The sequence below is a fragment of the Micropterus dolomieu genome, linkage group LG07 (genome assembly GCF_021292245.1).
Source record: "Micropterus dolomieu isolate WLL.071019.BEF.003 ecotype Adirondacks linkage group LG07, ASM2129224v1, whole genome shotgun sequence".
Lineage (NCBI taxonomy): Eukaryota > Metazoa > Chordata > Actinopteri > Centrarchiformes > Centrarchidae > Micropterus > Micropterus dolomieu.
This window is the reverse complement of record NC_060156.1, coordinates 19,024,429-19,037,958: the sequence shown is the minus strand read 5'-3', so window position 1 is coordinate 19,037,958 and position 13,530 is coordinate 19,024,429. Positions and strand designations below refer to the sequence as shown.

Below are 13,530 nucleotides of genomic sequence, written 5' to 3'. Positions count from 1 at the left end.
TGTATCCCATGCAACAGTCCTGTCTCTTTCTTTTCTTCTTACAATGACATGCTCTGTCAACAAATTACAGTACGAACAGTAAAAGCATAGCTGTGATTCCTGTTCATCATTGTCATCAAAATCTTAGCCAAAGTGTACATCAAAAAATACTTACAGAGTACACTGTTAAATTGACAAGATGGCTAAACATTTTGACTTGCTTGTTCATAAACAAGACACAAGGACTTTCTGATCGTTCTGATGGCACTGACAAGTTCAATGACATAAAGATTTGCTTTTGAGAGACAGACTAAGGAGTTTGAGCAAGTTATGGGCTTTTGCAGGTAATCCACTGTGTTGTGCCATTTGTACTACCTGTTTTGAGAAATGCACTTACTGTTTTGCAAATGTTAAGGATGATTCAAGAAATGCACTAAAGCGACTGAGAAAAACTGTAATGTGCTTCATTTCAGAAATATTAGAGTGATGATGTTCATAACGTAGAGAAGAATTACTGTGTTTGTATTTCCCTGTGGAAATGGACAGAAGCTCTATGCCATTTTTGTGTCTTAAGTCTCTTTCAGTCATCACAGTAGAACAGGTTACACTCTTTTCTGCTGCTTTGACTAACTGAGTGTAAAGTCATCAGGTCTTGTGTTGCCTTGGGCAACTTGTTGTAATGTATATTTATTTTCATAGAGTTGCGCAACCAGTATTGTCATTTCTGTCGTAGCTCTATCGCCACTCAGTGTCAGTCATTTTCACTTGAATTTATGCATCCATAAAGGGGGCAGGAGAATATTGGTGACTGCAGAAAATCATTTTAGAACTTCCCAGCTGTTTCTTAATGACAACAATAACAAAATGCTAAAAAAAAACGTGGTTGGTTTTATTTTTTTGCTTTAAAATGTGAAATTCAGCCTTGCTTGTTGATACAGATTTGTTTTTCCATGTAAAATATGCCTCAGCCTATTGATTCTGTAGTTTCATTACTGTGGAGAAGTCTGCGTTCCTTTCATGCGGTCACAGTGACTAGGATGGGTCACTTCTAAGTACCTTTACTGTTGTTACACCCTCTGAGTTATGCACCTTTCATACCTTTGATTACACCAAACACGGCACACCCAATAATGACGCTCAGAGTCACAGACAGTATGACATTTATAGTTCAAGTCATACTGTCACTTAAGTTTTATGGGTGCTCCTGATGATTTACACTTCTATGTTTCAAGGATCTCCATGTCTCCTACAGTTGTCATGAAGCAACTCAGGCACTCCCCTTTGGATGGCACTACAGATGGCTCGGTCTTAATCAGTATCATTACACATGTTATTAAATGCCAATTGGCAGAAGTTTCATTCACAGTTTAAGTTCCTAAGGTTGTGGTGAGACCAGCTTAGGCATCAGTAGCCACTTCTGTGATATATGGCCATCTTGAATTTGAACATTCTTTGTGACCGAACTTGGATAGCGTAAGTACTCATTTCAGATATTTAGCAGAGCCCAGCAAGTGATGATTATTCCTAAAACCTGAGACTGAAAATCAAGTTGAAACCACCTCACCGTCCAGTACTTTTACTAGCTTACACATGTAAAGTGCAAAGTCCACTGTCACAGACAAGGATATTATAACACAATCATAATGCAATAACACTTTGGAGGGGCCTTGCTTCTCATTTAATGTTCTAAGTGGCAAATCAGTAATATTTCTAGACTTAAGATAGACAGACGGACAGACAGACAGACAGACAGACAGACAGACAGACAGACAGACAGATAGATAGATAGATAGATAGATTCCACACCCACATTGCAGTTCTGCTTCTGTGACACCTGTAGTAAGTTGTAAGGTGACTTGCAGGTCCTTCAGCATTCCACCCAATTCCATTTTTTCAACCTATAAACAGAAAACAGAGCCATTTATACGACCTGAATGGTGATGACGGGAAAGGGAAAAAACTGGTGTGAGAGGGAGAGTATTCTTTGATTGTTGTCTGAAGCCACACCCTGAAATCTCCTCCCTTAAGGTTAAAAGCAAAGGGTAAGGCAAGGGTGTGATCGCAAACTGCAGAGTAATAGACAGGTGTTCAGACCTGAGCGAGTTGATTTTATTGTCACAGTGCTTTCTGTGGAGGTACGTACCCCGTCTCTTTCCAAATTCTTTGTCATTTTTTAGTTTACACTAAGATTTTCATGTAAGGATATGTCCGACTTTTTCATTTCATTTTTATGAAAAGATTTAAAGATTGATATTGAGTTATTTGAGACAAGATGTTTTGCACTAAGGTGCAATGGTCCTGGAAAAACAGAAACAAAACACATTGTAAATTAGACTGTGTAATGATCTAACTATGAGTGTTCATTCGTTCTGTGTGTCTTACTGATATACTTGATTCACGATAGACAGAGGTAAATCACACACACATACACATACTCTAGGAATTCGTGTCTCAAGCTCTCTGTTAACTCTTGTTGCTTAACATGAACCTTATACCCAGAAATCTGATGGTGCATAGCAAGCATTAATTATTTGTATTTTTAAATGTTAACATGTTCAGTTGGAACAGCCCAAACTGGGCATGTAAACAAGAGATTCTACTTAATATATCTAAAAATTCATTTATTTTGGACAATGGTCAACAATCTCAGCAGTTCAGAAAGATGGCCAGTTCTGTTTTAGCTCTTTACCTCTAGACAGCTGTTACATAGACTTGTCGAACAGTCCTTATCATTACTAGATAATGGCACGTCACCTTAACGCCCCTCTGTTTTGGTGACAATGGTGTGTTTGGAGAGGGTGTGTTATGGAGGGTGTGTGTGTGTCTTCATGTGGGATCAAGACAAACCAGTTCAAGGCTTAATCAGTGAGTCTGGGGTTGAGCCGAACTTCAGTTGATATACGTCAAGCACAGTGATAAATGCAGCATAGCAAGTTCACAAAGCCAACCTGATGGAAAAGTGCTTGTGAGGACAAACAGGACACGTGTACTGATCTTTCTCTGCAATGACATGCACTGAAAATGAAAGGTTTCAGCCTACAGTACCACCTAGTGGCTAATGAACAGTGGTTTCATTATGTAATGAATTCCCTTCTTGTTCTTTCACACTTACAGGTGAAGTTACAAAATGAGCAAGTATTCATCCCAGACTTGTAAGTATTGACAAATTATAAAATACCCATGTAGTGCAGATACTTTAGAAACAAAATTCAAGATTCAAAGGGTAGAATTGTCACATGGTGCTCATAAAATTTAATAATACTAACATTAGACTGCATATATTCATATATGTTTATTTTATCTTTGAGACTTTGACATTTCCTTTCATATCAAATTCTTATCTGACCTCTTATTTGAATAATTATTTATTGCACACTATTCTTTTAGCACAGCTCATGTATGCCACCCTGCATTGCACTGAGCATGTTGTCTGAGCATGTGACAAAAAATTAGAATTAGAAAAACAAATGTAAAACATTAAAATTCAAGGCAATATAATATGTAATATATAATTATTAAATCCAGAAACAGTATGAAATCATTAATGTTCACAATTCAGCTATTTGTAGGAGCAGAGCCACATGTTAATTAGTCCTAATTTATTAGGCTCTATTGTATTAAATTAAGTCAATATAAGTCTTTACCTGCTTAAAAGATCTGACTGCAATGAACATGTGAGCAGGAGACGCTCAAGTTTTCCTTGTCTTGTGTCTGCAGCCAAGACCACCTCTCTGCTGAAAGATAACAGCTGGATCAAAAAATTGGATAATGAGGAGGAAAATGTCGAGTAAGTCATGTAAACATAATGGCTGAAACACATATACAGTATTCCACACTGGCAAATGGACACACACACACACACACACACAAACACACACACAGGGAATGACATAGGGTGTGACTTTTGGGTGTGACTTGTAGTTCATACCTCAGTTTACCTTTAGTTTGAATTAAAAGCTTCCTTTTACATTCCTTTTGCAAGTTACTGCGTTGAGTCATCTCTGTTATTAATTTGGATTTTATTATACTTTTTTCCTCCTTCAGCCAAGACCCAAACTTTGGCAAATATGTTCTAGGCCGGAACAGATCCAACGAAACACTTGATAGGTAAAACAAACGTTTCAAACTTTCCTCTAATGAATGACAAGATAATGGGAAACTATGGTAATTGGGTGTAACATAAATAATAATTTGAGTCATTAATCCTTTTACTAATGTAATTTATTGTCTTTTGTTCATAGTTCAGCGGATGAAGGAACAAAAACCACCAAAACTATAAGCACATCAACATCTGTGCATGCTCTCAGCAAGAGGTATCATTTTTATAACATTCTGGTATCTTTTTATGATACTGAAGCTTGAATTTATTTAGATTTTTTAGCAAGCATTATGTTAGCAGTTGTAAAAAAACACACACTTGAATCAGTAAATTGTGAAAAAAAACATGTAATTGTGATTTCTGTCATTGAAGATTCGGCGGAAGCCAGGATGAGCTGAGGAGGTTGGTACAGTATTTATACAGTAGTTTTTTACAGTAACTTTAACAAAAACTGCGGCTTTATAATGCTTCCTTTTTACCAGCAGCCCCCTCCCTTCCAGCAAGACTACATCCACCTACACCAAAAGGTACATTTCCAAAATGACACACCTAATGGTACAATATCTAGTGATTTTTTTTAGGAAATCATCTGAATAATCTGCCTCTTTGTTGCAGCACATATTCAACTCTGAAGTCAGATTCTCCCAAAAGGTATGTAAAGTTTATTACACACACAATGCAAAAACCACCAGAGAAACAATAAATATAATGTGTAAATTTGTGTCACTATAGCACCACCACATTGAAGACTATTGTCACAGAGGAACCTAAGACAGGGTACACAACAAATACTCACAACAAACCAACACAAAAAATTATTACGCTTACACATTTTGTAAATTTGTTTTGTATTATTCCTCCTTTAGCACTGCAACCACTACGGTCACCAAGGACGGAAAAACCACCACTGAGACCATCATCACCACCACCCAGAGTGTTAGGTAGGTCATATTACAACACATTATCATCTTATCACACTGTCTGTGTCAGTTTAATGACAATTGAGTTTTCTTGCAGATCCCCTGTGTTGAAAAGTCCCACTGAGACGTTCACTGAGCGGGTGAAGTCTTCAAGCAAAGGGTAAAAATATACTAATACCGTAAAACTTCAATTAATAGTAAATGAATCAGGCTGCATTGATTTACTTAAAAGTACAGAAGTATCATCAAATGTAAAAAGTATCAAAAGTAAAAGTTCATATAAACTGATCGTTGATTGAAGTAACATTTTTTCACATAGGGTGTACTCAACCTACTCACCAACCAAAACAACCAAAGTGACTGAGACAACTGTTACCAGCAATAAAAAGTAACATAATGTCAGATTATTAAAAATTTTTTAATTACAGTAGAATTTAAATCTTACAATTTAACCTGTATTTCTGTGCAGTGTGGAGAGCATCCCCTCGTCTATCAAGGATGATTTCTCACCCACAGACAGGTGATATTTTCATTCATCAAGCCTAGAAAATGAACTATATTGATCCTGACGCCAGGCAGTCGCTTACTAAGTAATTTAATGATGTGTATTTTCTTCTTTACAGCAAAACAACTGTCTCCAAGACTGAGACTGTGCTAGTGAAAAGCAGCAATGGCACTACGTGAGTTTTACCTCATAGTGGGTATAATGCAGATGGAAAGCTGTGCACTATCTTGGTGACATATTCAAGTTAGTCAGAAATAAAGTACTCAGTGGGCTTTGGATGGCATGTTCCTTCATTCCAAAGAACATGGGCGCTGTAGTTTGTTTTGAGTCAATCAACATTCTGCTTCTGTAAATACTCAGTAGAGCACCAAATGTGTATTAGTCCACCACTGAAAATAGTCCCGAACAGAGTAATGTTTGATAAAAACTACAGTGGCCAGCAGATTAAGGAAATAACTGAGCTTATTTTATGAATTTAAATTATATAAATATTTACATCTTCAGTAGGAACCAATGGGCTTTTACAAGGGCATAGAATTAGGTATATCTAATGACTACTGAATAATATACTAGCAGAGTATATTACTTCGAGCAATAACATAAATAAATATAACCACTGTTTTCTGTCATTGTCTAGTCAATGTATTTGGTATACAAATGATTAACAGTCAGCCACAAATAAGCGAGAATATTAGCATACACCAAAAGCTGGAATTGTAGTCTGTCAACTACAATGGAGTATTAGGGCCACTGTTGGAATAAAATAATAGTGAGTCATAATACTGTGATATAAAGTTGTAATCGAATAGGTTCATTCAAGTCATATGTTCATTTTTTAGTATTTCCGAGCAGTCTACAGTTATTTAGACTTATAAAGAGTTTGGACTGCAGTGGTGCATCCCCTTCGCATACAGACACCTTTGCTCTGTCTCACTATTCCAGGATGCTTCCCACTGAAGCGGGTGTGGGCTGCACATTATTGGAGGTGCTTGTATTGGTTTTCCACCACCGATGAAGAGCAGCTCACTATAGAGGGAGCAGAGCAATAATATAGGCTAATACATAGGGCATGTAGATATATGTTTTTTAAAATATAATGACATTATTCTTATTGAATTACAACTTTATTCTCATAATAGTGCAACATTTTTAATCAAAATGTCAGTATATACACATAAGAAGCTTAGATTTTGGATGTACAGAAAGGTTAGAACATGAGCAGAAACACAGGACCTATTAAAGCCCAGGTGTTAATAAATGAAATAAAATGGTTTTATCATTGACGTGAATAGGTGCAACATGCACATTTAAATCGGTTACTTCCCCAAACAAAAGACACATAAGAGAAAGCAAGACTCATTCATGTCTACATGCATGTTAACTCAGCAGGAATGATATTAAATGAGAAAAGTTGATTGATAGGCAAATACATGTTTTAAAGCAATACAGAATGCTTGAAAGGTTAGCTGCATTATATTCTATTATATTTTCAGATTTTGAATTGTCACTTGCCGCCTGAATTTTGTTGTTTCCCTTTACATTTATAAATATTTCCACCACAAATTGATGCAGAAAAGGCAGAAATTGGTGCAAAGAAATCACCAGAATGCAGGATATGAAGTGCTTCAAAATTGTCACCACCTCTAGACCCCCTGCTTTATATGTGTCTCCGGCAATGTTCAAACAAAACCTTTGGCCTTGGGCTTGGGGCTGAGTGCTTCAGACTGGGCAGACAAGTCATTAAGTACTGAGAGACAGCCTAACGCATTGTTGGTTTCATGGGATTGTTAAAAAAAAATAGGCTAATATTGCCCTTTTCCTTTCAAACTTTGACTTTAACAAGGATATTCTCCATGTACTGTAACGTCACTGAGCCCTTACGTAATGCATTTTCTATCTGTAGAGACATGTAGGCTAATTGGACGCCCAGATGGCCTATAGGTGTGTGACTGGTGTGTGAGTTGCCTGGTGCCCCCTTCAGTGTATCTATGTGCCTTACAGCCACAGAGCCAGGATAACAGTAAAATGATGATATTGTAATATTGTCCTACCAGTGGGCCATGTCCTACCAGAAACAGAATGTTTCTTGGAAAAGAAATGTTGAATCCATATGCAATAACAAGCAACCTTACTCAATTTAATATACTCATACATCTGTATATCACTTACAATTGAACCTGTATTTCTGTGCAGAGCGGGGGACCACGTTTCCGACAAACTCATCTCATATTCTATCAAGGATGCTTCATCACCCAAGGACAGGTGATATTTTTATTCATTCAAGCCTAGAAAATCAATTATTTTGACCATGTCACCAGGAAATCAGTAATTATATACTGTAATAACATATATTTTCTTCTTCACAGCAAAACAACAGTGTCCAGTACTGAGACTGTGACAGTGAAAAGCAGTGGTAGTGGGTGAGTTTCTGGAAGACAACTTTTACACCATGACATTGACATTAAATACTAGAGAGTCAGATAAAAATATTTTGTCTTGCTTTGTTTTTACAGAGATGGTTTTAAAAATACAACCACGACAAAGACTTCCTCCACGTAAGATAAACCTTAATAAATCATTTTTTTAACACGTGTTTTTGAAAAACACTCACAAACACTCATAATCATCATATATTCACAATATTGTTGTCTTGACAGGGCTGAGGATGACCTGTATGACACCCTCCTGCCAAAATACATGACATCTAATCTGTCTTCTCCTGTCAGGTGAGATGTCTCAGTGAATAACTTAAAAAAAACACACAACCATTTAATTGTCCTGTCAGTGAAAACATCCTATTGTCACTGTCTCAGCAGTTCCAGCATCACAAAGAGAGAGATAGTCACAGTGGATAGCAGCCGAGGGTGAGTGCTGTAAATGAATGATTGAGATGTGCAATAGTTCTTTGTATGTACAGTATAGTCATCCCACTTTCTTCTGACATTGTTTTTTGTGCCATTTAGAGGAGGAAGCCCCACTCTGGCATCGCCATCCTCCACCCTCAGAACCAGCAGGTAAACATGCTGACTACTGTGCTATGCACTGTAAACTACTAGAGACCCAACACCTCAGAACTTTTAAAGAATCAGCTAGGATAAAATGGTGTTAAGATACCCCCTTAAGAACTGTGTGTGTATATATAGTGAGTATAATCTACTTAATGTTGTGTTGGTAGATTATTGAATGTTGTTATCAAGTCCAAGAAATAAATTATTCTGATTTTAGCTATCTATAGATTTTTATAATTAACTTTAAAAAAAACCCCAACAACTATCTAATCAACCCCTGTTAGTTTTGCTAATATTTATTCAAGAATTAACAAGCTTTATTGAGTTAACTGATATACCAAAAAGATTATTTGCGATACATAAATTATAACATGATATCTTTGGTTATATCATTATAAAGATGCAAATAAATACATGATAAAATGTAAAATAATAAAAGCAATGTTCAGTTGCTATCATATCCAACTCATTCCTATTTCTTTCCTCTTTAACAAGCAGCTACAGCTCATACACTGATGATATACCTACTACCCGCACCACCTCCTACACCATCAGTAGCAGCAGGTAATCATTTGACGATGAACATCTCATACAATCAAACGGACCCCTCTTGCAGGAGTGTATCTGCATATACAATGTGGCTGCAGTATTTCTGTTATCCCTAATCTGTTCTGTGTTTGCACACACAAGAGACAACTACAGCAGCGACCGTAAGAGTTACTCTTACTCCAGACCAGACTCCAGGTAAGAGCAAACTAAGACCTTACGTAATGATTTTTTCTTTTCATTGTAAAATGTTCTAAATCTCACATATGAACTCTTGTTCATTTTGTCTTTGTATAGTTATGATTACAACAGTGGCACCAGTCCCTCTGTCTACACCACAACATCATACAGGAGCAGCAGGTATTTGATATGACTGGGTTTAATATTGGTCTACAAACATGACAAGAGCGTAAACCCAATGTGTCACTTGTAGAAACTGATGAAACTGTCTCACAGCAGGTCAGATGACAGTATGGCAGATCCAATCTACTCTAAATCCTCCATGACGAGTGTGTATGCATCTCCTGAGAGGTAGGAAAAGTGCAACAACATCCTTTCACCCATACTAGCAGCTCTGTGGGGCTGTACTCAGGCACAGTGGCGCTTTAAGCTAAATGCTAGCCTCAGCATGCTACAGCTGCTCACAGTGGCAATGCTAACATGATGTTATTAAGCAAGTATCATGTTTGCTACACTCACTACATTAAGTGTGTTGGCATACTAATTAGCACAAAACACAAATTTCATCCCAAGGATGTTGGGCATCCCGTTAATTGTGCTGGTTTAGGGCCATAAACCTTAGTATTGGACAAATTGAATGGTGATGGTGATGCCACATTAAAAATTAAGGGATCACCGACATTATTGGAGTTCCTCCTGAAAGGGGCATGGATGTCTGAAAACAAATTTCATGGCAATCCATCCAACATTTGTTGAGATATTTCACTCAAAACTGCAAATGTCAACCTCAGGGTGGCACTAGGGGGAAAGTCAGGGGATCACCAAAGCCTTTGGAATTCCCCATCTGGGAACCATGAATGTCTGTTTCAAATTTCTCGCCAATCCATCCAATCGCTGTCATGATAGTGATGTCTCGTTTGTGAACACTTAAAAAGATGTTGGTTGGGGTCATTCCTTTTATCGTTGTGCCCAAATATCACTGCCTGCCCTAAACATGAACAGTGTACTAGCAACTTTACCGCAGAAAGAACAAACACCAAAGTTATTAGGATTCAACTTAAGAGGACCACGAATATCTGTAAAAACTGTCAGTACAGTCCATCCAATACCAAAGTGGTGAACCATCCAAAAGACAGACATTGCCATCCCTAAACTTTAAAACTTTAACTCAAGATCCACTTATTAGCTTTTTCCTAGAGATTTCAACCTACATATTGTATGGAGCATGGGCTAAGATTACTTTTCCAAGGTCCAGAATAAACTGAGATGTGATCATGTTCTTTTAGTAAACTGTAAAACGCTTCTGTCAACTTCATACAGGACGGTACTTGAGAAAGACCTGTGCACCATCTGCCGTAAGCCCTTCACTGGTGATGCCAAGATGGTCCTGGATGACATGCAGATCAAATGCCACGCCTCCTGCTTTAAAGTGAGACGATTTGTTTGGCCTCTCCTTCCGTAAAACAACAAAAAATGGTTAAAGAAGTATTTAGATGCTTTGCTTCAGTAAAACTGGCAGTTTCACACTGCAAAATACTCTGTAACAAGCAAATAAAACAACATAAGTAGAAAAATTTAAGTGATTGGTTACTACTGGCAGCATATAGGCAGCATTTTAACGTTGTAGCTGGTTAATGTACTGTAGAGACTGAAAAGACTGAAGAGACTGTTTGTCATTTAATCAGTAATAATGCATTATGTTATGTTATATTTTGTATATAAAATCTTAAATCCCCTGCAATTCCAAACTTTGTCATTCACATTTTTTGCATAACTAGACCTAGAGTTAAAATTGTCCCTAAGTACAGTAATTGAGTAAATATTAATTACTTTCCACCACTGGCAACAAGATGTTATCAGGAACTGTGCAGCTGGATGCTCAGTGTGTTTCTCAGTGCTGAGTGTTTGTTTGTGTTTTGGCAGTGTGAGGTGTGTAACAGCACTCTGGGTCACATGAAAGCTGGGGACAGCATGTGGATCTACAAACGCATGGTGCACTGTGAGAACTGCTTTGAGGTCACCAGAGGTAAAAGAGTTTACTTCCAGTTCTTCATAAAAGTCCACTGAATACATGTTTAAAATCATGATATAAACAGACGATATTCTTTTTCTCCACAGAAAAATGGAGACGCTAATTTTCCCCCCAAGCCTTCACATGGACACGTAGCAGTTGTGGTTAAAGATAAAATGGATTAGCCTACTGTATATCATTATATTTTGGGTGACAAGGGTCGTCATGTACTTATGTTTTTGCTTGCTGACAGAGCTTTATCTGGGTGTTTTGACAGCTGCATTGTGAATATAATGTTTTAAGTAACATGCACACTATTGCAGCTAGGTTTAACGGTTTTGTTGACATCATGAGAATGCTGATATGCAGCCTCTAGGGGGAATCTTGTGTGTAACATGATTGGAGATAATAGGTGCGTTCGAGAAGACGGCGGCTAACTTTCGCCGACATATTGGTCTAATGTGAGCTGCACATGACTGCAGGGGCGGGTTATAAAAACGGCCAGTCATTGATCTCAACTCACAGCAAGCTGATGCAGGTACAATGTGTCCGACATGACGGCGCCGTTTTTATACCCCGCCCCTGCAGTCACCTGCAGCTCACATTAGATGGCAAAAGTCAGCAGCCGTCATCTCGAACGCACCTATTTCAAGATATGTGGCCGGGGGCTTTTTCTTTGTGCAATAAAGGAAATCAATATAGCCTATCATCATCTAAAGAAATGAGAAAACTGTGTCAATTCTTTTGGTGTTTAGTTACCCTGTTTTTTGTTCATATCATTGTTTACTCTTTAATTATTTGTATGTATGTAATAGTGATGTGATGGATATATTTTTCCTGTTTATATTAAAACTTACCATTTCATTTTAACATTCATAAAGTTTTTTTTAACAGAATAGAATCTTTCTCAAATTTGACTAAATGAACTGAAATTCTAAAGCAGTTATTTAATTGATAATTAGCCTACTTTATATTAATCAAATGAAAGTATTCATACTAGGTTTGTATCTGCTTTATACATCTGAACACTTTTGGATTGAAGCCTGCTTTAGTCCATGATTTTATCATTACTTCTAGCTAGGAAAGCTAGGATATTAGGTTTTCAGTGCAGTTTGTTTGTCTGTCAGCAGGTAGGATGGGCCAATGACAAACTCATTACATTTTCAATTACGTAGTGGACACACAAATAATTTTTTAATTTTTGTTGTATCCAGACATACACTCACCTAAAGGATTATAAGGAACACCTGTTCAATTTCTCATTAATGCAATTATCTAATCAACCAATCACATGCCAGTTGCTTCAAGGCATTTAGGGGTGTGGTCCTGGTCAAGACAATCTCCTGAACTCCAAACTGAATGTCAGAATGGGAAAGAAAGGTGATTTAAGCAATTTTGAGCGCGGCATGGTTGTTGGTGCCAGACGGGCCGGTCTGAGTATTTCACAGTCTGCTTAGTTACTGGGATTTTCACGCACAACCATTTCTAGGGTTTACAAAGAATGGTGTGAAAAGGGAATAACATCCAGTATGCGGCAGTCCTGTGGGCGAAAATGCCTCGTTGATGCTAGAGGTCAGAGGAGAATGGGCCGACTGGTTCAAGCTGATAGAAGAGCAACTTTGACTGAAATAACCACTCGTTACAACCGAGGTATGCAGCAAAGCATTTGTGAAGCCACAACACGCACAACCTTGAGGCGGATGGGCTACAACAGCAGAAGACCCCACCGGGTACCACTCATCTCCACTACAAATAGGAAAAAGAGGCTACAATTTGCAAGAGCTCACCAAAATTGGACAGTTGAAGACTGGAAAAATTTTGCCTGGTCTGATGAGTCTCGATTTCTGTTGAGATATTCAGATGGTAGAGTCAGAATTTGGCGTAAACAGAATGAGAACATGGATCCATCATGCCTTGTTACCACTGTGCAGGCTGGTGGTGGTGGTGTAATGGTGTGGGGGATGTTTTCTTGGCACACTTTAGGCCCCTTAGTGCCAATTGGGCATCGTTTAAATGCCACGGCCTACCTGAGCATTGTTTCTGACCATGTCCATCCCTTTATGGCCACCATGTACCCATCCTCTGATGGCTACTTCCAGCAGGATAATGCACCATGTCACAAAGCTCGAATCATTTCAAATTGGTTTCTTGAACATGACAATGTACACTGTACTAAAATGGCCACCACAGTCACCAGATCTCAACCCAATAGAGCATCTTTGGGATGTGGTGGAACGGGAGCTTTGTGCCCTGGATGTGCATCCCACAAATCTCCATCAACT

At 38.0% G+C, this 13,530-nt stretch overlaps 1 protein-coding gene and 1 long non-coding RNA gene across 9 annotated transcripts in view; one reads left to right on the top strand and one right to left on the bottom strand.

Moving 5' to 3' along the window:
* Window positions 1-1,846: 1,846 nt before the first annotated feature.
* The window catches only part of LOC123973321, a 39,587-nt gene continuing 27,903 nt past the window's right edge, over window positions 1,847-13,530 (bottom strand). The window contains exons 2-3 of the long non-coding RNA XR_006825593.1: window positions 3,624-3,713; window positions 1,847-1,877 (exon numbers count right to left, since the gene is read on the bottom strand). This is a non-coding gene — a long non-coding RNA (uncharacterized LOC123973321). The remainder of the gene's footprint in view (window positions 1,878-3,623; window positions 3,714-13,530) is intronic.
* scel (sciellin) lies at window positions 2,067-12,066 on the top strand. Of its 8 annotated transcripts, none has more exons than XM_046053233.1 (27): window positions 2,067-2,114; window positions 3,094-3,131; window positions 3,697-3,766; window positions 4,024-4,086; window positions 4,221-4,292; window positions 4,451-4,480; window positions 4,564-4,605; window positions 4,694-4,729; window positions 4,811-4,855; window positions 4,945-5,019; window positions 5,096-5,158; window positions 5,318-5,386; window positions 5,468-5,518; window positions 5,622-5,678; window positions 7,697-7,765; window positions 7,870-7,923; window positions 8,017-8,058; window positions 8,161-8,229; window positions 8,317-8,367; window positions 8,467-8,517; window positions 9,007-9,075; window positions 9,202-9,255; window positions 9,355-9,417; window positions 9,514-9,588; window positions 10,558-10,666; window positions 11,161-11,263; window positions 11,356-12,066. In XM_046053233.1, exons 2-27 carry the CDS (start codon window positions 3,107-3,109, stop codon window positions 11,370-11,372), a joined length of 1,524 nt encoding a protein of 507 aa, XP_045909189.1. In that variant the 5' UTR covers window positions 2,067-2,114; window positions 3,094-3,106; the 3' UTR covers window positions 11,373-12,066. The 8 variants fall into 8 exon arrangements, 7 of the variants coding, with proteins under 7 accessions (XP_045909189.1, XP_045909191.1, XP_045909187.1 ...); XM_046053235.1 differs by having other exon boundaries at window positions 4,561-4,605; window positions 8,320-8,367; window positions 9,010-9,075; XM_046053231.1 differs by having other exon boundaries at window positions 4,561-4,605; window positions 8,320-8,367.

Bases quoted from the DNA above. Each gene is read 5' to 3' on its own strand.
- scel (XM_046053229.1), top strand. From the start codon at position 3,107: ATGAGCAAGTATTCATCCCAGACTT. The intron at 5,020-5,095 runs GTAGGTCATATT...GTTTTCTTGCAG, and splicing joins ACCACCACCCAGAGTGTTAG to ATCCCCTGTGTTGAAAAGTC. The intron at 8,518-9,006 runs GTAAACATGCTG...CTCTTTAACAAG, and splicing joins TCCACCCTCAGAACCAGCAG to CAGCTACAGCTCATACACTG.